The sequence below is a fragment of the Crocodylus porosus genome, unplaced genomic scaffold (genome assembly GCF_001723895.1).
Source record: "Crocodylus porosus isolate Cpor-Errol unplaced genomic scaffold, CroPor_comp1, whole genome shotgun sequence".
NCBI classification, from domain to species: Eukaryota; Metazoa; Chordata; order Crocodylia; family Crocodylidae; genus Crocodylus; species Crocodylus porosus.
This window is the reverse complement of record NW_017728910.1, coordinates 10,424,272-10,451,828: the sequence shown is the minus strand read 5'-3', so window position 1 is coordinate 10,451,828 and position 27,557 is coordinate 10,424,272. Positions and strand designations below refer to the sequence as shown.

The window sequence follows — 27,557 nt, the reverse complement described above, 5'->3', positions numbered from 1 at the left end:
GTCCACATCATTAATGAAGATGTTGAACAATATGGGTCCAAGGACAGAGCCTTGGGGGACCCCACTGGTCACAGGACACCATGATGAGTGACTGCCATCAATTACTAGCCTCTGGGTCTGACCACAGAGCCAATTTCCCAGCCAGTGGATCATGGTGAACCCAAGGCCAGAATTGGCCAGTTTTGCCAAAAGGTAATCATGGGATACCAAATTGAAGGCTTTTTTGAAGTCAAGATATATGACATCAATCTCTTCTCCCTTGTCTAAGTGATAAGTCACCTGGTCGTAGAAGGAAATGAGATTGATGTCAAGCAAGACCTACCCACAACAAACCCAGGCTGGCTATCCCTTAGGATGTTGGTGTCGGCCAGTCCATTAAGGATGGCCTCCTTAATAAACTTTTCTAAGATCTTCCCCGGGATAGAAGTCAGGCTGATAGGCCTATAGTTAGCCGAATCCACTTTCCTCTGTTTCTTGAAGATAGGCACCACATTGGCCTTCTTCCAGTCTCTGGGCACTACACCAGAGCTCCAGGAGTTCTCAAAGATCCATGCCAGGGGCTGGGCTATGATGCTCGCCAGCTGTTTGAGTACCCTGGGGTGTAGATTGTCAGGACCAGCAGACTTGAAGGTATCCAGCTTCTCAAGATGTTCCTTCACAAGGTCAGCATTTATGGAGGGCAGGGGATCTCCCTCACCTGGACCTCCCTGTCCCATAGCGGGCATGGGCGTCCCATGAGACTGATGAAAGACTGAGGCAAAGTACCCATTTAATAGGTTGTCTTTTTCCTGGGCGTCAGTTGCCCCATCTGGTTCAGCAGGGGTCCAATGTTGCCCTTGCTTGTCCTCCAGCTCCCCACATATCTGACAAAGCACTTTTTATTGTCCTTGGTGCTCAGAGCTAGTTGGAGTTCATTTGCAGCCTTGGCTTTCCTGGTTTGCTCCCTGCAGGACAAGACAAGTACAGAATAATCCTGCTCGGAGGTGAATCCCGTCCTTCATCCTTTGTAGGCCTTTCTTTTTAGCTTTAGGAGGTCTGCTAGGTCCCTGGAGAGCCAGGGGGGCTGCTGTGCCCACTTGCTGCCTTTCCTCTGAGATGGAATAGACTTAGCTTGTGCATTGAGGATTGCTCCCTTGAGGAGCAACCACTCTTATTGAACTCCCCTCTCCCTGGGATCATGGTCCGTTAGGGCCTCACTGACAAGCCTCCTGAGCTTGTCAAAGTCGGCTTTTCTGAAGTCAAGAACTTCCATGTGGCTGACTGACTTGCCAGCTTTACAGCGGATGGTGAAGGTGATCAGTTTGTGGTCGCTGTCACCCAACTTCCCATCGATCTCTAGGTTGCCAATTAGGTCATCCCCCGTAGCCAGTGCCAGGTCGAGCAGTGGTTTGCCTCTTGTTGGCCCATAGACTTCTTGAGTCAGGTAGAGGCCATCCACTCATGAGAGGAAGCTTTGGAACCGCTCGGATTTTTCTGAGTGATTCTCCCACGAGATGTCTGCGTAATTGAAGTCACCCATGAAAACCATGGTCCTGGAGCATGCAGCCTCAGTCAGTTCCCGGGCAAACTCCTGGTCAAGCTTAGGACTTTGGGTGGGAGTTCTGTAGTAGATTCCAAGTATTGCATCCCCTGTGCCATGTTCCACATGTATTTTAACCCAGAGGGTGTCCAGTCATCCACCCCGTTCACCAACATCAGTTTGCACGGACATGTAGCTTTCCTTAACATAGAGAGCTACACCTCCGCCCCTTTTAACTACACAATCCCTCCTGTACAGGGTATAGGCATCTATACCTGAGGTCCAGTCATGGGTGAAGTTCCACGAGGTCTCTGTTATCCCTATAACATTATAATTATTTGCATTGAGTAGGAGGACAAGCTCCTCCTGCTTATTCCTCAAGTTCCTGGCATTTGTGTACAGGCAGGCAAGTGTGCCCTTTGGGGCTCTTGCCTTGCCCACAGATTGTCAGCAGGTTCAGATGCTCTCCACCCCAGGGTGTTGAGGGAGCTAGCTGAGGTTATTGCAGGGCCCTTGGCACGGCTTTACGAGCGCTCGTGGTGCTTGGGCCAGGTGCCAGATGACTGAAAGATAGCTAACGTGGTCCCCATCTTCAAAAAAGCCAAGAGAGAGGACCCGGGCAACTATAGGTCCTCCCCCGTAGCAAGTCTTACCTCTATCCTTGGGAAACTGAGAAGATCCTCAAGGAGCATATATGTGATGGGCCGGCTTCAGGGATGATGCTCAAGGGCAACCAGAACAGTTTCATTAGGGGCAAGTCATGTCAGACCAACCTGATTGCCTTTTATGATCAGGTCACAAAGGCAATGGATGCAGGTGTTGCCATGGACGTAGTCTTTCTAGACTTCAGCAGGGCCTTTGACACTGTCTCCCACCCCATCCTCATTAAAAAAACTAGGCGACTGTGGCATTGATGCCTACACAGTCAGATGGATTGCAAATTGGCTCAAGGGTTGTACTCAGAGGGTGGTGGTGGATGGGTCATATTTGACCTGGGGGGAAGTGGCCAGCGGAGTCCCCCCAGGGCTCGGTCCTGGGGCCTGCACTGTTTAAATTCTTCATCAGCGATTTGGGCGATGGCGTGAAATGCAACCTGTTTAAATTCGCTGATGCTACCAAAATTTGGGGTGAGGTGAGCACACTAGTAGGGAGGGAAAGACTGGATAGGTTACAGGAGTGGGATGACATAAACAGGATGCGTTTCAATACTGACAAGTGCAGGGTGCTGCACTTAGGCAGTAGAAACCAGCAGCACACTTATACAATGGCAAACTCCCTTCATGAGAGCACGGAGGCAGAAAGGGGGCTTGGAGTCATTATTGACTCCAAGATGAACATGGGCTGACAATACGAGGTGATGGTTGGCAGGGCTAACCGGACCTTGTCGTGCATCCACAGATGCATCTCAAGTAGAGCCAGGGAGGTGATCCTCCCTCTCTATGCGACACTGGTCAGGCCACAGCCGGAGTACTGCGCCCAGTTCTGTGCACCCCACTTCAGGAGGGATGTGGACAACATTGAAAGGGTCCAGGGGAGGGCCACCCGCATGATCCGGGGACTACAGGGCAGACCCTACACTGAAAGACTGCAGGACCTAAACCTGTTCAGCCTTCACAAGAGAAGGCTGAGGGGGGACCTGGTGACTGTCTATAAACTCACTAGGGGGGACCAGAAGGGTTTAGGGGAGACACTGTTTCCCCTAGCACCCCCTGGCATGACAAGGAACAATGGACACAAATTATTGGAGAGTAGATTTATGTTAGACATCCGCAAGAACTACTTCAGAGTTAGGGCGGCTAGGGGTTGGAACCAACTTCCTAGGGAAGCGGTGCTGGCTCCTACCCTGGGGCTCTTTAACAAGAGGCTTGATGACTACCTGGCTGGACTCATTTGAGTACAGTCTTTTCTCCCGCCCAGTTGGGAGGTTGGACTTGAAGATCTATAAGGTCCCTTCTGACCCTACTTCTATGATTCTATGATTGTACCAGGGCTGGGGCAAGGGTGGGTTCCCTTAAGTGACTTGGCCCGCTGCCTTTGCAAGGGTTGCTCAGCAGGCCAGCAGTGGCAGTAGTCCCCCCGTCCCCCAACAGGCTTAGTTTAAAGTCCGGTGGAGCAGGTCAGCAAGTCTGGCTGAGAAGAGCCTCCTCCCCAGGGGAGAGAGGTAGAGGCCATCTCTTCCCAGCAGCTCACTGCCTCTCTCGCCAAAGAGCAGGCTGTGGTCATGAAAGCCAAAGCCTTCCCGATGACACCAATGCCGCAGTCTTTGGTTGACCACACGGATCCTCCTCTCCCTCCTCAGCCCATAGCCCAAGATGGGAGGATCGACAAGAACACCACCTGTGCCCCCAGACCCTTTAACCCTGCTCCCAAATCCCTTCATGACCCAGCTGGGAGCACTCTGAGCATGTCATTAGTGCCCACATGAATAAGGAGAATAGGATAGTGGTCTGTGGGCTGGAGGAGCTTAGGGATCTTCCCTGCGATGTCACGGATGCGGGCCCCCGGGAAGCAGCAGACTTCCCGGACTAAGGGGTTGGGCGGCAGATTGCCCTCTCAGTCCCCCGCAGGGTGTAGTCTCCCACAACAAACACCTTACATTTTGTCTTGGGGAGAGTGGGAACGGTAGCTGCACTTGAGCCTGTGTTGCCTGTGGAGCAGGAAACTCAGCAGGCTTTGCTGGAGCAGCAAGAGGTGTGTACCTGTTGCTAAGTTCTGGCGGGGCAGGGGCCTTGATGCAGCGGGCCTTAGGGCTCTTGACCACCTTGGTCCATATCCCTGACTGGACATGGGAGTGGGAGGTCCCGAAGTCCTCCTTTGTCCTGGAGGGAGACGGTGGTCTACCCTCCAGCTCCCAGGGGAGAAAGGCCTAGCAGTAGGATTCAATCTCCTGCTCACAGTCCCTGATAGCATGCAGTCTCTGGACTGTGGCCTGGATCTCCTCCAGTTGGCATGCCAGAGACCCCAAAAGGGAGCAGATCCCACATGGGAAGGTGGCCATGCTCCTGGGCCCCAGAGCCTGAAAAAGGGACAGGCAGCCTGCACAGCCAAGAGCCAGAGGCTCCATCTGCGTGGAGCCCGGAAGCATGGGCTCTGTCTGGGTGGTCGTCTCTGAGGTGCCCGAGGGGAGGCCGCAGAGCCTGAGGGGACCCTCGGAGTGCGGCGCTTGCCCATCCGTGTCATGTCCCTGGTAGGCTGGCTATGACTGGGACTGTCTACCCTGGGGGGTTTGCAGGCAGGGTCTCGGGCCCTCCTGTGTGAACTCCATGCTAACTCACGTACCAGCAGACAAATGCACCTGTTTGCGCAGCCTATTCATGAGGCTCCAGTCGCGTGGCTTCCTGGGGGGCTGGGTGAAGTAGGGGCCTGGGCAGGGCTTGACCTGGCCAGCCTCCATGCAGCCACCTCCTCCCACTCAGAGAGGGGTTAACCCCTTCCCACCACGAGCCTTGCTTGCCTCCGGCCATGTTGGGGGTCGGTGGGGGGCTCCATGGCTGCTGGGAGCATCTGTGGGGCTTTGGAGGAGTGGGGGCACGGCGGGCTTTCACCCACATGTCTCTCGCTGCTCCAGAGCCTAACTGGGGCTTTTTTTGCTGTTGGCATGCCCTTTTAAACTGTGCGCATGCGCAGTGGGCCTGCCATCAGGAAAGCTGCTCTCAGACAAGGGGGGGCCTTACCCGGGATTTGGGGGGCCCTGCCCTACTGGAGGGGGACTGGTGAGTACCCCCTCCTACCTTTCTCTCGCTCTGGGGGGCTGGGCCAAGTAGGGGCCTGGGCGGGGCTTGACCCGGCCCAGCTCCACGCAGCCGCCTCCTCCCACTCTGAGAGGGCTTAACCCCTTCCCACCACAGGCCCTGCTTGCCTCTGGCTGTGCCGGGGGTCGGTGGGGGGCTCCGCAGTTGCTGGGGGATCTCGGGGGGGTTTTGGGGGAGCGGGGGTGCAGAGGGCTTTCACCCACATGTCTCTCGCTGCTCCGGAGCCTAACACAACATCAAGTCCGACCCTCTACCATGGCAGGAAAGAGTACTGGGGTCAAACGACCCCAGCAAGGTGACTGTCTAGCTTTATCTTAAATACCCCCAGGGTAGGAGCCAGCACCACTTCACTTGGAAGTTGGTTCCAGATCCTAGCCACCGTAACTGTGAAGTAGCGCCTCCTGATGTCTAATCTGAATTTACCCTCTGCCAGCTTGGGACTGTTATTCCTAGTCACTCCTGGTAGTGCTGGGGGAACAGGGACTCCCCCAATGGTCCCCTCTGACTAGTTTGTAATGGGCCACAATATCCCCCCTCAGCCTTCTCTTGTGGAGGCTGAACAGGTTCAGGTCCCATAGCCTGTCCTTGTAGGGCCAGCCCTGCTGACCCCGATCATGCAAGTGGCCCTCCTCTGGACCCTCTACATGTTTTTCACATCCCTTTTGAAGTGCGGTGCCCAGAACTGTACACAGTACTCCAGTGTCACATAGAGGGGGAGTATCACTTCCTTAGACCTGCTTGAGATGCATCTGTGGATGCAAGACAAAGTGCGGTTAGCCTTCCTGACTGCATCCCTGCACTGCCAGCCCATGTTCATCTTGGCATCAATGATGACTCCAAGATCCTTTTCTGCCTCTGCACTGACGAGAAGGGATTTCCCCAACCTGTAGGTATGGTGCCGGTTTTTCCTCCCCAGGTGCATCGCTTTGCACTTGTCGGTGTTGAATCCCATCCTATTCTCATCCGCCCCCCAGTAACCTTCTAGGTCTGATTGTAGCCTATTCCTCCCTTCTAGCATGCCCACATCCCCCCACATCATAGTTACATCAGCAAATTTGAACAGGGTGCTTTTTACCTCGTCGTCCAAGTCACTGATGAAGATGTTGAACAGTGCGGGCTGGAGGACTGAGCTCTGCAGAACCCCACTGCCCACATCCTTCCAGGTCGAAAATGATCCATCGACTACCACTCTCTGGGTGTGGCTTTCCAGCCAGTTGGTTACCCATTTGACTATGTGGGTGTCAACACCACAGTGCCCCAGTTTTTTAATGAGAACGGTGTGAGAGACAGTGTCGAAGGCCTTCCCAAAGTCCAGAAAGACTATGTCCACTGCTACCCCACATCTTAGGATTTGGTGACCTAGTCATAGAAGGCCACCAGGTTGGGCTGACAGGACCTGCCTCTAATGAGCCCGTGTTTGTTGCCCCTAAGCATAATCTCCCCTGCTGGCCCCTCATTTCCTAATAATAGAAAATATATATTTTCTGATTTTAAAGGAAATGTTTATAAAACGTATCCTCATGTAAATTGTGTTGTAAATGCAGTAACATGAGTGTGAGGGGGTTAGGGATTAGGGCAGGGGCCTTGGATACTGCTTTTGCAGGGAAGGGGAACCACAAAAATAACCACCCTGTCAGTGGGAGCTGATTATACAGCTGCTGTTGGTATGGTGGCAACCCTTGCTGCCCCATGCATCTTAACTACCCACGTACACCTCTGCTTAGCTGTTAATGTTAAATTAATAAATCTTCATTTAAGATTACAACAGCTATCTTAAAGATGTCACTGGACATATGTGGCCTGCTGTCAATATGCCTTGTGGTTCACTGAAGTATGGCAACACTTGAATTACTAGGATTTGGAAATGATGACCATGTGTGTAGGGTATAATAGTAGATTAAATTAACATAGATGACAAGGTATACTTCAGCAGCTTTTCTGTGATCTATTTTCCACAGATCACTGATGCAAGAGACTACAGTGCCTCTACTTATCAGCATCATGGCAAGCTAGTTTAGATCCATAATGTGAAGCTTATTGAAAAAAATAGGCAGTTATGATTTCAAAGGAGACATTCCTATCTATCATGATAATGTGTTCCTGGCGAATGTGAGGTGAGAAATCACAGGCATGCCTAGTGGGAGAAACCCTTATCTCCCTCTAAAGGAGGTGACTTGCCCTGGCAGCTGAGAGATGAATGAGAAGCAGAAATGCCTTATACTAATTCAAGAAGAGTTGTTGCTTTTAGCAATGATTTGAGATTTAAGAATGATTGGTCTTTAACTCCACACCATGAGCCCTTATCAATTGGAACATAAAAGCTGAAATGATGTCCTTTGATTTTTTTTTGTCCAAAAGCAATACATGGAAAAATCAAAAGCTCAGATTGAACCTCCATCAAATATTACTTTTGACAAATATCAGTTTGCAGGAGGTAATGCTTTCAACCAGTCAGATTGGGTACTGTTTCAGGATCTGGTTCTAAACAGCAACTGTGGGGTATTCTTAGCAACCCAACTGAGCCTGTTCCTCATTCACTTCTCCCAGGGACACTGCCCAGTCTTGCTTGCCACATCTCACTGAAAATTTTGTAAGAATTTGGGAGGTTGTTCTGAGAATTCCCAAGCATGTCTACAATCTCACAAGCCACTTCGTACTATCTTAATTCTTGACTCCTTGATCTTTGCTAAGCAGGATGTCTCTCCCTTTTAATAACATCTAGTATCCCATTCTCTCAAGCAATCCTGAAGCCTCTGGAGGGCTATGCCCACAGACAGTCCAGTGGCTGTGGACAGCAAGCTCCCACAAACAGTTCAGGAACCTCTGGCAACCCACACCCACAAACGGTCTTCAGGTTTTTGGTAGCCCTCTTTCACAAACACTCCAATGTACCCTGGTAGCCTTTTCACTCAGCTCATTTAAATCAGTTCAGGGTGCCTTCCTCAGGAATCTGAAGCACTCTGCAGTCTCCCCTTCAGCCACTCCCATGCCTCACAGTGAACAAACCCAGAAGAGCAATGCAAACGTACCTTCCAGAAAGCATAAACTACTTAGCTCTCTATGGGTCTCTCTGCAGAGCTCCTTTCCCTAACAAGATCAGGACCAAAGTGATTTGGTCCTGTTCTGAAGCTGCTTTTATGTATTTTCATTCAAGTTCTGTGAAGAGGCCCAGAACCTCAGACTTTCTGCCCCATGCAAAATAAATCTGTTTTAGCGGAGCTGTGTCCATTTTCTTAGTAAAGGTTTTGGGGCCCCTATAAAGGTGGATTAAGACTAGCAGCTCCCCTATGTAATTTTGCACTCACTGGATATTAAGTGCCTCTCCCAAAATTAGCTGGCCTTGCCCAAGAGAGCTTCCTTCATCTTTCTAACATTGGTTTGCTTCATTTTGTTTCTTTGCAACTCACAGCTCCATGTGACCTCTTGAGGCCCAGATATAAAAGATGCAAGAATCATACTTAATTTCCCAATCCAATGAAGTGCTTGTGTGTTTTCACATATAAATTAATGAATAATCCTATATAAATCAATGGGATAATTTCCATAATGGAAGTTAACTGTATATGTAAATACTGTATGAGTTCAGGTCTAATTAGCATAAACAGCATCTGTATGACCTAGATCAGGCTAGAGGCATTGAGATAAGTTGAGTTTATTTTGCCAAACCAAATATTTAAGAATAATCAAACTAGTTTTGAAAAGTAGCACAGATGAATTACTTCATGTGCTAAGAAATCCGTTTTGTATCCCGGGGCAAATCCTGGGGCTGGTTTTGTTCAGTATCTTCATTGACGATCTTGAAGATAGGATAGAGTGCACCCTCAACAAGTTTGCAGATGACACCAGGCTAGGGGGAGTAGTAGATGTGCTGGAGGGTAGGGCAAGGATTTAGAGAGATCTAGACCTGCATTTCATAAACTCTGACAGGTTGCATACCACTAATTTAAAATACAGCCTTTTTTCATGCACACAGGTAACAGACTATGTATTAAAACAGCATCAAAACCTTCAGTAATCATAAAATATTGTTTTATCAGTTATAAAAGCCATATAAAACAGTTAAAAAATTTTAAAAAATGATCACGTTTAGTTGTATAATTGTCTCAATTGCAATTTGTGAAGGTGTGGGAGGCTGTGGATATGTGTGGGGTTTGAAGCCGGGGGGGTCCCCACACACCCTGGTAGGATGTGGGGTACTGTGGGTCAGAAGTGAGGGGCAGCAGCAAGGCTGGGGGGGAGCTGTGGCTTGAGAGTGACAGACACACAGAAAGACAAACAGGCAGACTTACATACACAGACAGACATGCACACAGACAAATGCACAGTGCCTAGCAGGTAAGTCTGTGGAGGGGGAGGAGTGGGGGAAGATCATCTCCCTCAGTGAGGGAGGAAGTGGAGCAGGGGCAGGGGACCCTGGGGTTGGGATGGATTGTGAGATGGAGCCAGGGGCAGCTCGTCCAGGGAGCACTGGAGGAAGTGTGGCTCCCTGCCTTTGTGTGCACCCCTGGGAAGGCATGGGGGGACATGCCCCCCAGATTTATTCACAGGGCAGAAGCGGGCTGCTGGCTGCATGCTGGGGTTTGCACTGCTTTACCGCTGCCTCTGACCTGCACAGGATGCCATGTCCCTACAACAAGCTGGCCGAGTTCCTCTACCTGCCTGGCAGCAGGCGGCACATGGCGTTCTGAGCAGATCCAGAGGCAGTGGCAGTGGTGGGAGGGGGAGGGGGTACTGCTGCTGTGTGCACTCTGGGGCAGGCATGGGAGGCACATGCCCCTCCAGATCTGTGTCTGAGGTGGAGGCAGGCTGCACGCTGGGCTCTGCAACATGTGGCACTGCCTCCAAATCTGTGTGGGATGCCATGTGTCTGCTGCCATCAGGCAGGCAGAAACACTTGGCCAGCGCATGGTAAGCACATGGCGTCCCACGCAGGTCTGGAGGCAGGGGCAGCAGCAGCAGTGTGGTGCAGAGCCCAGTTTGCAGTGGGCAGCCTGCCTCTACTCCACGCACAGATCCAGGGGGCACATGCCCCCCATACCTGCCCTGGGGTGCACCCAGTGGCAGGAGCCTCCCACACCCCTGGAAAGGCCCATGCCACCTTTGTGCCTGCCTTGTAGCAGGGACAGAGTGAGCCAGCCCAAGGGGAGAAAAGCCCTGGGGGGCAGCAAGTGGCTGCTGCACTCTGCTAAAGCTACCTCCAGAGCTGCAAGGTACACTATGTGCCTGCCACCACTGGGTGGGCAGAGGATGCAGTGCAGCCAGCGTGTTGCAGGAACATGGCATCACATGAGGCTCCTGGGGCAGCAGCAATGCAGTGCAGAACCCAGTGCGCAGCTGCAGCCTGCCTCTGCCCCACACACAAATCCAAGGGGCATGTGCTGCATGTGCCTCCCCCAGGGTGTGTGCAATGGCAGGGACTCCACCACACACACACACACACACACACACACACACACACACAACCCTGGATGAGCTGCCTGGGTCTACCCATCCCTACCTACCCATCCCACCACCTGTCCTGGGGCCCCATTCACCTCTGTCCCCCTACTTTCCTCACCATAGGGGCCTTAATCTATCCCCCTCTTCCCAACACATTTTTCTGCTGGGTGCTGCTCCACATGTGGTGCTGTGTTCCTGGCCCTGTCCCACAGGCTGTGTGCAGCGGGCTGCTGCAGGGATCTGGGTTTGGGCAGCCCCTCCTCCTAGCCTTCCGCGTACCACTTCCAGGGCATCGGCATACCAGTGGTGATATACATACCACAGTTTAGGAAACATTAACCTAGACAATTTGGAGGATTTGACCAAAAGAAATATCAGGTTCAATAAGGACAAGTGTCAAGTCCTGCACTTAGGATGGAACAATCCCACACACTGAGACAGACTATGGACTGATTGACTGGCTAAGCAGCAGTAGGTGGTAGATGAGTTTTCCCTGAGCGTGAGCCTCTTCCCAGTGGGGAAAGCTGCTATGGGGTGAGGAAAGCTGCTGTGGCATGCAGTGGCAGTGCTGGGGAGGGCTCTGGCCTCCTCTGAACCTCAGTGCTCCTGTGCACAATCTGCCCCAGCTCTGCCTGCCCTGCAGCAAGCCACCCCACCCCCCATCAGGAAGGGGTTTGCATTCCCTGGCACTATGACAGGGGCTACTGCCCCCATCAAGGGTCCTGTCCCCTGGCTGCTGCAGCAGCCAAGTGGGGGTGTGGCTAGATGCTGACTGGCAAGGACCCTTAGGCAGGGGGCAGACCCAGGGATTATTCCTCCTTCCTCCAGCATCTAGTGCAAGGGGCAGAAGGCGTTTTATTCTGCTGCTTGCCCTAAGCAGGGGTCAGTGGCAACGGCAGTCAAGGTGGGTAAGACCTGGCTGTGGTCCCCCAGGGACAATGGGGATAGATGAGGGAATAAACCCCTCCCTGACCCCTCTGCCTCAGAGGCCTTGCCAGCCTGCCACTGCAGCAGAGAGCTGGGAGCACCCAGCGGACCGAGCTCAGGTCCCTGCTGGTGGGACGGAGTGGGAATTAAATCCCTCTCTGGCTAGTTTAGCCCAGGCTGGCCACAGCCCCTCAGCACAACTTCCCCTCAGTTAAGGACGCTCTGTAGTGCACCCCTGGGTCATGGGCTGAGCCACTGCAGGCATGTGCCCACAGTTCCTCAGTCCAGAGGGAATGTGTGTGCTGTTACAAACCAGTTTAGCCTAGCCAGGTTAGACTAACCCAGAAAGATTTAATCAATTCAGGCTCTGGCTTTTTGAATGTCTGTCCCTAGCCCGGAAGGTTACAATGGACAACAAGCTCAATATGAGCCAACAGTGTACCCTTGTTGTGAAGAAGACTAACAGCATACTGGGCTGCAATTAGTAGGAGTATTACAAGCAGATTGAGGGAACTGATTATTCCCCTCTATTCAGCACTGGTAAGGCCACAACTGGAATACCTTGTCTGGTTTTGAGGCCCCCACTACAGAAAGGATACAGAAAAATTGGAGAGTCATGTGGAGGGCAGTAAAAATGGTGAGGGGGCTGAGGCACATTGCGTATGAGGAGAGGCTGAGAAAAAACAAGTTTACTTAGTCTGGAGAAGAGAAGACTGGGGAGGGGGAAATTTAACCTTCATCTACCTGAAGGCTGGTTCCAAAGAGGATGGAGCTAAACTGTTTTCAGTGGTGGCGGATAACAGAAAAAGGAGCAATGGTCCCAAGTTGCAGCAAGGAAAATTTAGGTTCGATATTAGGAAAAAAATTCTAACAAGGATGGTAGTAAAGCATTGGAACAGTTTACTCAGAAAGGTTGTAGAATCTTCCTTGGAGGTTTTTCAGGCCTGGCTCAGCAAAGCCCTGACTGGAATGATATAATTGGAGATGGTCCTGCTTTGAGCAGTGGGTTGAATTAGATGACTTCCTGAGGTCCCTCCCAACCCTAATTTTCTATGAGTCTAAGATTTTGAATGATGAATTGACAGAAGGAAATCTTTTAGGCCTATTCACATAGTATGCAACTCACTGAATTATAATTTTAACTATGCTTATTTTGGAAATCAAAGCACTATTTTATACTATAAGCAATTTATGCATGTCATGTATTTCAATATAATGTATTCACTCCACTAATTTCTTTTTGCAGATGCATATGAAAAGAATGCTTTCCTGTTAGAAACATTTAATGCTAGCCAGGTATGTGTTACTTTAATTTTGCAAAGCATTATTGCCTGCTCAACATCCCCCAAACATTGGATAATTATTGATATATTTACAGCTATGAACATTTCATAAAACTGACTCTTGGCTATACAACTGTTTATGTTCAGTAGTGTAATGGCTGTCAAAAATCCATTAATTTTGATTTAAAATATTAAATAGTCTAGGGCAGTGATGCTCAACCTTTTGGTCCAAATAAGTGGCCTGGGACCAGTCTATGAGCCAGAACCCTGTACCCCAAAATCGAGCCCACATGACCAGAACCAGAGTGTGCCACTCTCACCTGGTGCTACATGCCAAGAGTGGGGCCCCAGGACTCCATACTATGTCCACATCATTTATAGGTGCCTCAGTGGTGAAAGATTGACTTCAGTGGTGATCTGTATATCCTATCCCTTCTATTAAGAGGATGGGGAGCTATAACTAGAGCACTAGATAGGAGTACACTAAGGAGAAGGAGGTTGAGTCAGAATCAACACACAGACCAAGTTGCTTAATTTCTTAAATAGCCCCTAACTCTACTGTGGAATCAAATAAAAATCCAGATCCATACATCTGCAAACTTCTCTAGGAATTGGCACATTTCAATTCTGAATCGTCTCTGGCATAACCAATGTGATTAAATTATATTAAGAAATATTTTGAATGGAGTATTTTAATATTTCTTAAATATTGTGTGCATTTTTTATCCTTAAAGTACATAAACATTAATATAAACCCATATTTATAAAATTAAGGCATTTAAATCAAATCAACTCAAATGAATAAGATGGGCTAATAATGTTGTTTTATCAGAAGCACCTTCAATGTCACTTACCAATTTATTAAGTAGCATATCTATTTAAGGAAGTAGATTATAGTTCATCATCTCTTGCATATATTTAAATCCAGAATTCAGTAAAGGACATGTATTACATATCACACACATTTTTTCTTTGGTATAGAAGAAAAATGGGGATATTGGAGTCTGGCATTATGCTTTACTCACCAAGCCAAAATGAACTTTTAGGATAGTTGCACCTTGTATTCTAGGTCTACATTTGGTCTGTTGATTTCATATTTAAATTAAACCATGGACCAATTAAAACACTTAAAAATAGTTCTTCAATTAAAAACAGTAATTTCAAAAGAAGCATCCAACTTGAACTATAGTCACTGGGTGAATCTACACATGCACTCAGAGTAGACATGTAACTTCATAGTAAAGCATCACCATCTACATGTGTTCTAATATTAAGATGGAAGAATTAATTCACTCTACTGTAAGATAATACCCTCAGGAACAGTACAATCTTACAGTGGAATAGTTAATTGAGTTGAAACGCATGTATAGATGGTGACTGAAGGTATAAATTGTCAACCTAAGCAGCAGGAGGCCAGACATCTGCTTATCACCGCCACACAGCTTGGCACTTAGGTACTCTCGAGCTCCAGCCAGTCCTGCCACCCCCCAGAGCCAGGGCTGGCCCCCTGATCCTGCTGTTGGCCCCAGCCTGCTCCACCCCAGCTCAAATTGATGCTGTCCCAGGTGCATGTGTAGACACTGCACACAGGAGCAGTGTACTCTGACTTAAACAGTTCCAGAGTTTATCCTTTTGCATTAATTGCACATGTAGATGCATCCACGTAGAACTAAATACAATGAAGGACTTGTGCACATACAAGCTAGGTATCTTACAGATGCCTGACCCCAATATATGGAGTACAAAATGCAATGTTAGGTAGATATCAAGACTTCCTGTACAGTGCTTGGGAAGAGCTAGGCAATTCAGAATAGTTATCAAAAAAATTCCACACACGGAGCTGGTGGCCACCTTGACCTACAGCTATTCATCAAGATTCTCTTTAAACTGTCATAACATAATAGGTAGAAGGAGCTGGTGCTATACTTGACCTTTTATGCTGTAGTTTAGTGGTTAAAACGTTTGGCCAGGTCATGGGTTCAGAAACCCATTTTGGTCTGACGGTCTTCAACAACACATTGCTCACATCCCAGGAGAATTGTCCTAACAAGATATACATGAGACTGGGTTGGGATATTCTTTACCCTTCTTGCTGAAGCTGTGCCACCATGCAGCAAAGAATGGGAAGGCCAAAAACAAAACACAAAAAGAATCTTTACTTTGTTCTCTAGTGCAAGGATGTCAAACTCACTTCATGCCCTGGGCCACATCCAGACCTTGGAGCTTCTTGTAAGCCAAAACCAGGCCTGGGGCATGGAGTGGCTGCTGTCTGGGGTATATGCCAGCATTGCTTATAGCTCTAGTACAGAACACGTGAGTTATGCAGCACCAGTTCCAGCCCAGAGCATGTACTGGCAGCTGTGGCTCTGGATCCAGCCCAGGACATACACCAGCAACTCCAGTTTCAGCTTTGTCCTGGGGCATATGTTGACAGCAGCTCCAGCCTGGGAAAGCTGCAGGGTCAGCAGTGGTGGACATACAGCAAGTGCATTGGGCCAAGTTCTCCTACTGCCAAGGGCAATGTTGCTGAAAGCCAGATAGAGTGGCTCCATAGACCAGATCCACCCTGTAATCTGTAGGAGCTACATGTTTGACACCCCAGCTCTAAGGATTAGGACACTCCCCTGGAAGGGCAGAGCCCTGGGTTATGGTCCCTAGTCTCAATTAACTGGAAAACTGCAGAATACATTTACACCAGCCATAAGTGCAAAGTAAGACCAGTCACAAGCAAAGTAATTATTAGACAATGAACTGGTTAATTTAGACCAACCACATGTACAAAGTAATTGTTACACGATAAAAATGACTATCCAGCTATAAAAAGAGTAAACCAGCTGTAAAGGTAGTCCTTGAAAATGTGTAACAGTTCTATAGCTGCAACTCTATCCAGCCTTAATTTGAACATGTGTCAGGGCCTTAAGACACACAGTCATTATCTCGCCAAAAAGAACTGTTACATAGAGAAAGAAACACAATTTGCTCTTTCATTCATACAGACGTAGAGATTTTCATGTAATCAACAACACTTTTAGTCAGTGATCACAGTTGAAGTAGTCTAGAATCTAGACATTGTTTTCCTCTCCAGTGTATCTGTGCAACTGAAAATATGGGCACATAAGTTTTCACTGTAGCACAGTGTTTAGCAGATATAGCCATGTGCTAGCCTTTGAGACACCCAATTACTGAGCATCTTACTGGGTCTTGTGCCCCATGGAAGATCAGAAATGGTTGGTTGGTCGGTCTGAAATATTGTTTAATTAAAGGGATATCTTTTTAGTGGACTAGATTAGCCAATGATCTAGTTTATTATTACCTTTTGTCTTTATTTTTCAAAACAGAAATATTTGATATTCAGTAGTTGTGCATAATGAAGCTGATGAATAAAAAATTTTGTTATAGGTATTGGCATTTCTAAGGGGTCATTTTTAATTTTATTCAAGCCAGTGATATCTGGAATTCAATTAGCCTGTGATTATATGGGCTATTAACTGAAAAGAAATGTTATTTACATTGTTTTTTTTTTAAAAAAGTAACTCTGATTCATTATCTTCCAGGGTGCTAAAATGTGTGTTATTGTATCCCTTCTGCACTCGCATCACATTTAACGTAGTCTTTGTCAAGTAATTAGATGTTAATTACTGATAAAGGAGATGTTTATTTTACTAATATTTACTATTTTGTTGCAAGAAATGTTAAGCAAATGCACATATCCTACACTGACAGAAATCCAGTAAGGTAATGCCTAACTAATTGAAGATGCAGTGTATTGGTTCAGCCAACAATGAAGAATGCCCTTACTAAACTAAAGACATGTTGCTCCTGAAATTATATTAAATTTCACTAAAATATAGTAGCAGTCAAATAAAGATAAATATGGGATCTGAACCAGCAAGTCTTCCCTCTTGGTACAAGACTTATCAACTTCAGTTAGAGTCCTTTCCCTAGAGAATTTGTATTATTGGGTATAGCTAGAACAGGGGTGGTCAAAATACAGCCCTCAGGCTGAATCTGGACTGTCAAGGGATTTTATCCAGCCTGTGGTGGGCCCCTTGGTCCTACCTGGCCCAGGAGCAGGGGGCAACCCAGGCTCTGGCATCTGTGGCTGGTCCTGCTGCCCCTGGGCATGCTGTAGGGCTGGGGTGGTGAAGCAGCTGAATTCAGTTCCCTCCAGCTTCTGCAGTAGGAGCTCATTCCAGCTACCACTGCCAGTCTCTGCTGCTGCTTCTGGACCCAGCCTTACTGCTAGGCACCATAGCCCATCAATCCCATGCCCACTGCTGAAGGGTACCAGACAGAGTGTGCAGGTGGGCTCTCCATGAAAACTGGGCTGGGACCCATGCAGGCAGGGTACACTTGGCTAGGCAGATGGGATGGGGCTATGGGCAGACAGGGAGCAGCATCCGGGAGTAGGATGGGTGGGCAGGGCTGGGATCAGGATTGTGGGGTGACAGTGTGAGGCTGGGGCCCATGGCAGAGCTGAGATCTGCTTCCTGCATGCCCCTGCCCATGGAACTGGCACCTGTTGCAAGGGCATGTGTGAGTGGATTGTGGATCTGTCCTGGGCCCCTGCACCATACTGTCATAGTTTTGTGATCCCAATCCAACCCCAGCCCTGACCTCACCTGCCTATCCCACTCCTGGATGCTGGTACCTGCCTGCCCATGGCCCCATCTCACCCACCTGGCCAAAGTTGGAAAAGAACAATTTTGTGAGTTTTGGTGAGCTGTTGTGGGTCAGGGTTGGGGGTGCTGACCTGGTCTGGCTGGTGGAGGAGGGGAGTACAGTGTCCCAGCCCATGACAGCTTGCCAGAACTCCCTAAGTGGCCCTCCAGACCAAATAATTTCCCAACCCTGACCTAGAAGAAAATATATTTCCATAACTTCAGTATATTTGCATCAACTGACCCATAAAACTGTTGTCCTGTTTTTCACTCATATTGTGACAATAGTTAGCACAGTGCTTCCTATATTCTTGCTGAGCATTTTTTATATCAGTAATATATATAGAAAATGAAACCATTTTTCCATGAAAATACAGGTACTCAGTCATCACAGTAGCTTTAAAAATATATTGTACTCCTCAGCCTTCATTACTGACAGAGTTTGTTGAACTTGATTCATAGATTTCATAGATTTGTAGGGTTGGAAAGAACCTGGTAGATCATCAAATCTGACCCCATGCCCCAGGCAGGACAAGAGTGCTGGGGTTAAGTAACCCCAGCCAGGTGCTTGTCCAATCTCGTTTTGAACACCTCCAAGGTAGGAGAGAGCACTACCTCCCTTGGAATCCCATTCCAGATTTTGGCAACCCTTACCATAAAGAATGTCTTCCTGATCTATCTAACCTAAGTCGATTCTCCTTCAGTTTGTGGCCATTATTTCAAGTAATCCCGAGGGGCACCCTGGTAAACAGAGTATCCCCTATTCCCTGCTGACCCCCACGATGAGCTTGTAGACAGCCACAAGATCACCTCTCAGCCTTCTCTTGCAGAGGCTGAAGAGATTCAGGTCCCTCAGACTGTCTTCATAAGATCTTACCTGCCAGCTCTCAACCATATGAGTAGCCCTCCTCTGAACCTTCTCAAGGTTATCCACATCCCTCTTGAAGTGCAGCATCCAAAACTGGACTCAATACTCCAGCTGCAGCCTCACCAGTAGAAGGGAAGTATCACTTCCCTAGACCTGCTTGTGATGCACCTACTAATGCAAGAAAGAGTGTGGTTAGCTTTACTTTATTACCTCATTACATTGGCGACTCATGTTCATTTTTGCATCAACTATGACTTCAAGATGCCTTTCCACTGCTGTGATACTCAGAATGGTACTTCCCATCCTATATGTGTTCTGGAGTTTCTTATAGACTTGGAAGTACTTGAGGACAAAGGCACTGAGTCAATAGGTCAATTGAGTCTTCCATTGAAATAGTGGTGTTCAGATCCATTCCAGAGTTAAAGGGCACCCATACACATGACAGAACTTTGCTCCAAAACATGCTAATTAGTAGGGGTGTGAGAAGTGGGCCCTATTCAATTCAGGTTTAGCCCATATTGGAGACAATAATTCGATTCATTGATTGGATCCCTGTCCCTCATTCTATTCGGCCGAATCAGGATCTGAAGATTCGATGTTCATTTGGGGAATCAGTGATTCGAACATAAACACAGCTTTAAACGCTTTTTTACATACCTTGAGGTACCAGTGTAGCTTGTGAATGCTGTGATGCTGGGGTGCATGCAGCGTCCCACAGGACCGCAGGGGGTCCCCCACGCACTCGGCAGCAAACCCAGAAGTAGACTGGAAGTACTTCCAGTCCACTTTTGGGTCCAACAGGGAATGTGCGGGGGGGGGAGGGGCTGCTTCTCTGGCTTGGTGATTGGCCACAGGGGGACCTCACGGGCCTTCCCAGACCCAAGAGGCCCCAATTGCCAAGGTGGGGTGTGCGGGCAGCCCCCCTGTGCACTTCCCAGCAAAGCCAGAAGTGGGCCAGAAGTGCTTCTGGTCCACTTCCGGGTTTGCCACGGAGTGTGCTGGAGGAGCCCCCCTCATTTCTGTGGGATATTCCATGTGCCTCAGCATCGCAGCATTCATGAGCCACCAGCTACCTAGAGGTATGTAGAAAAAACATTTAGAGCTATGTCTCTGTCCGAATCGCTGAATCTTTCCAAATCTCCAAATTGATTTGGAGAGTTCTGGTTCAATTCAGAGAGATTAAAGGGTCCTCCAATTTGATTTCGATTCAGAGATTTGGCCACCAAATCAGGCAAAATCTCTGTTCAATCAGATCAGGGACCAAAGCTTTGCACAGACCTACTAATTAGCACACATTAGAGCAGACTTCATTATTGAGTCTGCTGCAAGTCTGCTGGACGGTGCTACTTAGTGTGCTCCAGCAGCCTCCGCGTTGTGTATTCAGCATCCCTGCATTTTAAAATGGTGGCAGGGGCACTTTAACTAAAACTTGTCAAGTGAACTTTAGTTAAAGTGCCTCTGCTGACATTTTGAAGCACAGGATACTGAATATACATAATGCTGTAGAGGCTTTAATTAAAGTGGCTCTCAGAGAGGCTGTAATTAAAGTGCCCCCCACCCCCTCACTTTGGAGCATGTGTATAGACATTCAACGTGCTGAACTAGAGTTTATTGACCTAGCAGAATTTGAATTTACTCAAAATTCATTTTTGGCAACAAAAAAAAAGAAAGAAATCAGCAAGAGTGATAAGGACAGGGCTAGGGTGGAGAGCAGTTTCTTGCTTGCTCTTGGGCAGGTACGTAAGGTGCAGAAAGGATTCGTTGAATTTTGCCTCACATAAACCAAAGGGCCAAATGCAGTTGTTTTCTCAGTGCTGCCAGAATACAAAAATTACAAACATGAAACTGTTTTAGAAGTGCAAGTTGGCAATGGTAGTATGTAGTATGTGCTATGACATGATGCCAGCTGTGGTCTGAGAATGAAACTGTGTACAGTGAGCTCCCAGGATTTTGTCCAGTGTTTTTAATAGGAATTTTGCCTGAATAAAATTTGTAGGGGGAAAAATTTGGAAAAATCTTATAACATTTGGTAATGAAATAGTTACATAAAAATAAGAGGTGGAAAAAAATCTACATTAAAATTAAAATTAATTATGTATTCCAGAGTACAAACTCATGGCATTCTTGGAAGGACTAGATGGTACCTTTTGAAATTGCACTAATGTGCATACAGAGGAAATACATTTATTCTACTACCTTCTGTGAGGATGTGCAATATACTTCTCTGCCTGTCAGACAGGTCTATTGGCTGTTGAAGAAGAAATAAAGGCCCATGTCCTCAAGGTCTCCTTTTATTTTGAGCTGGCTTTGGCATCAGGAATCCCTGGCAAAAAGCAGTCTGTAATTAAGGGAGGACTGCAATTGGGGCTGACTTGTACATGTAGAGAAAAGCTCCTTGCACTGTTTATGCTTCATGCTTCACTTGTACTCACATTGAGACAAGCAATCATTTGGTGCATAATTACATTAAACACAAAAGTAGCTCTTGCATAGTCTGAAGCAGGGGACACTGACAGGCCCATATAACAAACAAATGAGTGGTTCTGGAAAGAAAGGACTGCATGATTTTAGCCAATAATTAGGTAGAAAATAATGTCATCATGCTGTAAGATGCTCCAGGAATTGAAATGGACTAAATCAGTTCTTGATGACAGATTGCTAATGTGTGTTGTTTTCTTTCAGGATGTTCTAACAATCACGGTTTCGCACAATGGTTATACTGACCCTAATGCATTAAAGTTTAGTGACATTAAAATCCTGGGAGTTTCCAAAAACCCTTTGAACGTTGTAATTAAACAAAATGGGGTGAACCTTCCATCTGCTCATAACTTCAGTTACAATGCCGGAAACCAGGTAAATAGCCAATTTAAAGAATAAAACTATTTACATAGTTATGTCACTTCTCTGGAATAGAATCAGTTTTCATTTGCCATATCATATTCCATGTGTTTATATTTTAGTATATGCAAAAACATATTCAGACATTAAGGTTGAGAAATCAAGCAATCAAAACTCAGGAAATGTCTGTAATTAAGGTTTCTATTGCAGGGTTAATTTAGTCATCCTGGAAGTATTCTGGTATTTTGTTTATAACACAGAATGAAGTCAAAATTTATATTTAACCAAATATCAAACAAAATTGAAAACTATCGCATAGAGTATGTACAGTGTGGCACGCTAATCATGACAGTAGGAACCTTAATCTTTAGAAATGCTCATTCTGAGTGTCTGATTTTTTTCCTCAGCATTACCTAAAGCTACTTCCACCCTGTGGGAATATTTCAGAAGTAGCTGCATGATTCTGTTCCTATCAAAATGTTTTATATGTTGGAAAAAGAAAGAGAAATAGCTATCTCATATAAAATACAAAATTACTACATAATGTGTGAACTTAAGAAGGATGTGTCTAGAGAGTTAATTATTGTTTTTTCTATCGTTTCAAAGGTTCTGCATATAACTCAGCTTCAACTTGAACTAGGGCAAGGCTACTCAGTTGAATGGAAGGCTTCAAACAATTAGGAAGATTTTCAGCCATATATTTTCATTTCCTGCCTTTTTTACCTCGCTACAATGTTTTTTTTTAAATCTTGGGTTTAATCATGCCACTCTGATTCCTTAAAATGTTGTTTACTGTAATGGTGCTTTACAATCTGTTCATATTAAAGTATTATGTCTATACAAGAGTTGTGTTTTAAATATATTTATATTTTAAATGGAAGTTAGATATTGCATATACAATGGTGTTTTAAAGATCTACAGCACACGAGTACAACTTTATCTTCTTGGCTAGAATTATTTAGACAAGGACGATCCTGCCTTGAGCAGGGGATTGGATTAGATGACCTCTTGGGGTGCCTTCCTGCCCTGCTTTTCTCTGATTCTAGTATTCTAATAATTTGGAGATAGGCTGCTATATGCAGTTACTTAAGAATTCCACCTGACTTCATGCAGTCTCTTAAATTAAGGATATGTAGATTTGATACTGGGTATAATATAACAGAGGCTACAACTGCACTGACGATGCATCGAGGGGGAGCACAGGTGGGCACGTGCCCCCCAGATTTGTGCGCTAACAGTGGGGGATGGGGCTGCAGCCCAGCTGGAACCAGGGCCTGGCAGCAGCAAGAGTGGTGGGAGCGGTGTGACTTCTGCAGTGACCACGGGGCACAGGGTTACAGTCCTGTCAGAGCCAGTGCATGGCAGCAGCAGGGGTGGTGGCACAGAGTTGTGCCCCACTATGGTCATCGCTTAAGCATCACCTCTGCATAATTGTGATTACATTTTGCATCCTGATTTTTAAGGTTCCTATACATGTGTCACTAACTGCTGCAATGGGTTGAAGAGAGTCAAGTGGAAATTGTTTTTGGATAATTAATTTATCATGACATGGTGTGTCCCCAGTTGTAACTGACCTATAAAATTCTCAGCTGAGACAGTTATTTCAAGTGGTTTGTATGACTTTAACAGGGATTCTGTTCTAATATTTTGTACAGGAGTTTTAAAATGGACCTTACATTTTCAAGGTTACAATCTCAAGGGTTTATTTTGCTGAAGTAAAATAGTTTTATATTCTTATTTTAATAACTGTTCATGCAAATTGTTCTTTTTATCCAGAGAATACAACATATGATGGAAACAGATTGGTAAAACAGATTTTCAATTAAAGCTGTTAGAGATGAACTATTGATGGTTAGTAGTAATCCCTGGTGATTTATGTCTGTAACTATTTTAAATGGCCTGTTTCCAGTTCAAGATTTTGGAGGAAAGAAAATAGATAGCTGGAACATAAGAGTATAGGCTTGTGGATTTTTTGAGGAATAAAATTGGAAATTTGGAATATCAGAGCACCTACATCATAAAAATAAAAACATAACAAATTGCCACTGAGGGCCTACAGCTTAATTTATATGTTCTGACATAGTTGATTTGACTTTATACTGATGAATATTTAATTACTTTAAGTCAATGTATCCTCTGATGCTCTAAGGTGCAGGGGTTGACAAACTGTGGCCCATAATTGTATCTGCCCCATGAAGCCATTGATTCAGTTCACAGACAGGGAGCTTCTGCAGCAGGGTGACAGAGAAAAATGGTAGTGGGGTGAAGGAGCAGCAGCAGCTGGGTCCTCAAGCCAGCTAGGTCATTTGAGCCTGCCATGGGAAAATGTTGCCAACCATAAGATATACCCTAAATAAAGTAAAACAAAAGATACAAGATTTACTATTTGTAAGCCATCATTCAGCAGATCCATGGGCCTCCTGAGTCAGGGGGCAATTGCCCCCCACAATGGACAGTCAGCGACCATGCCCCCCATGGCTGATCCTGTAGACGGGGGGAGGGGGACATCCCCCCTGTGGCTGATTCCCCCCTCCCCTCCCCGTTTTCTTTTTTCTAGACAAAATAAGCCCAGTTCCCTCAGTCTTTCCTCATAAGTTATGTGCCACATCCCCCTCACCATTTTTGTTGCCCTCCCCTATACTATCTCCAATTTCTTCACATCCTTTCCATAGTGGTTTGCCCAAAACTAAATGCAGTACTCCAGATGTGGCCTCACCAGTGCTGAATAGAGGGGAATAATCACTTCCCTTGACCTACTGGCAACAAACCTACTAATGCAGCCCAGTATGCTATTAGCATTCTTTGCAACAAGGGCATGCTGTTGGCTCATAGTCAGCTTATTGTCCACTCTAAGCCCTGGGTCCTTTTCTGCCGAGCTGCTGCTGAGCCAGTCAGCTCCCTGCCTGTACTGGTGCATGAGATTGTGTTGTCCTTAGTGCATTTGTCTTTGTTGAACCTCATGAAATTTCTTTTGGCTCAATCCTCCAAATTGTCTAGGTCACTCTGAATCCTGACCCCACCCTCCAGTGTATCTACTACTCTCCCCAGGTTGGGATCATCTGCAAACTTGCAGAGGGTGTACTCTGTGCCATCTTCCAGTTTGCTGATGAAGACATTGAACAAAACCAGCTCCAGGACCAATCCCTGGGTCACTCTGCTTGATGCTGGCTGCCAGCTAGACAATGAACCATTGATTACTCTCTGACACTGATGCTCCAGCCAGTTTTCTATCCACCTTACAGTCCATTCATCCAGCCTGTACTTCATTAGCTTGCCTGTGGGAATATCATGAGAGACCATATCAAAAACCCTGCTAAAATCAAGGTAAACTATATCCACTGGTCTCCCTGTATCCACAAAGCCACTCATCTCATCATAAAAGGCAATCAGGTTGGTAAGGCATGACTTGCACCTGGTGAACCCATGCTGACTGTTCCTAATCACCTTCATCTCCTCCTAGTGCTTAGAAATGGATTCCTTGAGGATCTGGTGTATGGTTTTTTCAGGGACTGAGGTGAGACTGACTGGCCTGTTGTTCCCTGGAACCTCCTTCCCTTTCTTAAATATGGGCACTATGTTTGCCCTTTTCTGGGACCTCTCCTGATTTCCATGAGTTTTCAAAGATGATGGCCAATGGCTCTTCAATCACATCAGCCAACTGCCTCAGCATCCTTGGGTGCATCCCATCTGTCCCCATGGACTTGTACACATCCAGCTTTTCTACGTAGCCTCTAATCTGTTCTTTCACCACTGAGGGCTGCTTACCTCCTCCCAAACTGTGCTGCCCAGTGCAGTAATCTTGGAGCTGACCTTGCCTATGAAGACTGAGGCAAAAAAGGCATTGAGCACTTCAGCCTTTTCTGCATCCTTTGGCACAAGGTTTCTTCCCCAAGTCAGAAAAATCTCTCACTTGGTGTTGAACCTTCCATGAGTGTATTTTGTAATGAGAGAAAGAGGTTCCTTTTGTTTGCTTTAGGCCTGTGTTACTGATTTTCTTAAGTGTTTCTACACATAGTATACTACAATATATCGTGCCGTAATGTATGTCTGTTGCCCTAAGGGACCATTTCACTCCTGTCAAGCATCAAGCGGCTTAACTGCCTCCACATGTCTGCCACTAGACTTAGGTTTTAAAAATTATTTATTATTATATTTTTTATTGCATTTCAAATTTGTAAAACTCTAAAGAAGTGTACTCGTCCAAGCGAGGTATGAAAAAAACCCTGAATTCTGTGTTACTCCTTATGTCTTACGTGTTTCCCATTTTCACATTCAAGGAAAGTTACAATGACTTAACAAAGCTGAGGAGAGATTATCTCACTAATTGACAATCCAGTTGTTTTTGTATGCCTTTTTGGTTGTTTAGTTATTTCAGTTTCACAGTTCTGGACACTGAAATCTTGTCATTTTTCCTTCAAAAACCACAAACCAGAGCAGTGTTTTTTCATTATAGGTCATCAAAGAGATTGGGGGGTAATGCAGAATGGGCTGGAAGGCCATGCACTGCCGTTGCTGGGCTAGTTTGCCTGGTTCTGTGTCAGGCCTTAGGACAGGGGCAGGAGCTGTGCAGCAGAAGAAGCAATATGAAAGGATCCAATAACATTCGGAAGTTTTAAAACCACTGAACCAGAGTAATAGAAACTGGAAATGTTTTTTAGCCATTGAAAGAATAAAGCATTCAGATATAATTACTTGATTCTGTTGTACTTTCCACGGAAACCTACAACTTGGAGACAAGAAAAGTCTAGGCCATTTTCTTAACAATGAAAGAGTTCCCTCTACTTTGGGGATGAAGTTGTGAGTAGAGGAGAATATGAGAAACTGAGAACCCTTATGTTACATGAGAGAGCCTGAAAACATGTATGCTCTTCCTTGAAGATTTCTGATGTCATTTTGCATTGCTATAAAATGAGTACAGTAAAAGCTCTATCATCTGGCATCTCCTGGGAATGGGGGATGCCGGATAACAACATATGCCGGTTAATTGAGTGGTCCAGGCCGCCGCTTCTCCTGCCACATCTGGGGCTGTTGCCCTGAGAAGTCAGGCCAACTCTCAGGATCTCAATATTGAGCTGTTAGACAGGAGGGTGTGGTGTACAACTGCACATGCACACATAAAAATCAATTAAGCATACACTCACTAGGTGCATACACCCCCATTAGACATACACACTCACACTACCAGCTCAGCACATACACTATACACCCCAAACGTTATACACAGATTACTAATTCATATATCATGCACACAATACCATATATATATATGGCATGCACACACACGCGCGCGCACACACACACACACACAAACACTCACACTAGCAACCCAGATACACACACAGCCAAAATAATTAGTCTAGATTCATGCACACTACATACACCAAATTTAGACGGAATCAGTTACCAGTTACCAACACCTGCACATTCAAAACACATATGTGGATTACTAATTCATATACCACACATGCACACAACATCTATATATGTATATATATGTGTATTCACTAATTTACAGACATACCACCCACCTATACATACACACACAAATGAGTTCCTAAGTTGGGTGTTGTGATATGTATGTATGTGCTTGGTGTACTTGGGATACCTGGGGGAAAAAAGTAAGAAAGTAGAAGTGTAGGGAGTAGAAGTTGTTGGAAATTAAAGTCACCAGGACCGGGATTAGAATCAGTAGACTAGAGGGGCCTAGGCTGAAGAACTGAGGCTCAGGGGTAACTTTAGGTTAATTGATCTTAATTGATTAAGACAACTCCCAAAGCCTGCAGAACAGGGAAATATGCAGCACAGAGTCTGGGACTGGAGCCAGAGCTACGGGGGAGCTGAAAAGGTTGGGGAGGGGGAAAAATGGGACTGAGGGGAGGAGGGAAAATGGGACTAAGGGAAAGTGTGGGTGTTAAAGAGGGGGTCTGGGTGTGGGGAGCCAGAGGATGGCTCTGGGGCAGCTAGAGAAGTTGCAGGGAGCGGCAGTAGGTGTTAGAAGCTGGAGAAAACTGGACAGCAAAGAGGAGCTGGGAAGCTGTGAGGGGGAGGAAGGGGGGAAATTACAGAAGGTGCGGGGGAAGCCTAAAAACAGAGAGTTGGACAGCAGAACATCACAGGAAAAGCAGCAGGTGCCAGGGCAGCAGGAAAGCAGAGAAAGGCAGCAGAAAGTCACGGGGAAAAGGCAGTAGGAGCAGGGGAGGCTGAGAGGTGGCAGAAAAGGGGAGATGGAATTGGGAGGAGATCAGGAAACTAGCAGAGAGGGTGGGGACT

General features: G+C 46.6%; 1 protein-coding gene across 2 annotated transcripts in view; it reads left to right on the top strand.

The window, feature by feature from the left end:
• The window catches only part of SI (sucrase-isomaltase), a 152,727-nt gene extending 130,595 nt beyond the window's left edge, over positions 1 to 22,132 (top strand). For both annotated transcript variants that reach the window (XM_019532678.1, XM_019532679.1), the window contains exons 46-48: positions 12,884 to 12,933; positions 21,132 to 21,302; positions 21,894 to 22,132. In XM_019532678.1, coding sequence (XP_019388223.1) covers positions 12,884 to 12,933; positions 21,132 to 21,302; positions 21,894 to 21,968 — 296 coding nt within the window. In that variant the 3' untranslated portion in view covers positions 21,969 to 22,132. The remainder of the gene's footprint in view (positions 1 to 12,883; positions 12,934 to 21,131; positions 21,303 to 21,893) is intronic.
• Positions 22,133 to 27,557: the final 5,425 nt, after the last annotated feature.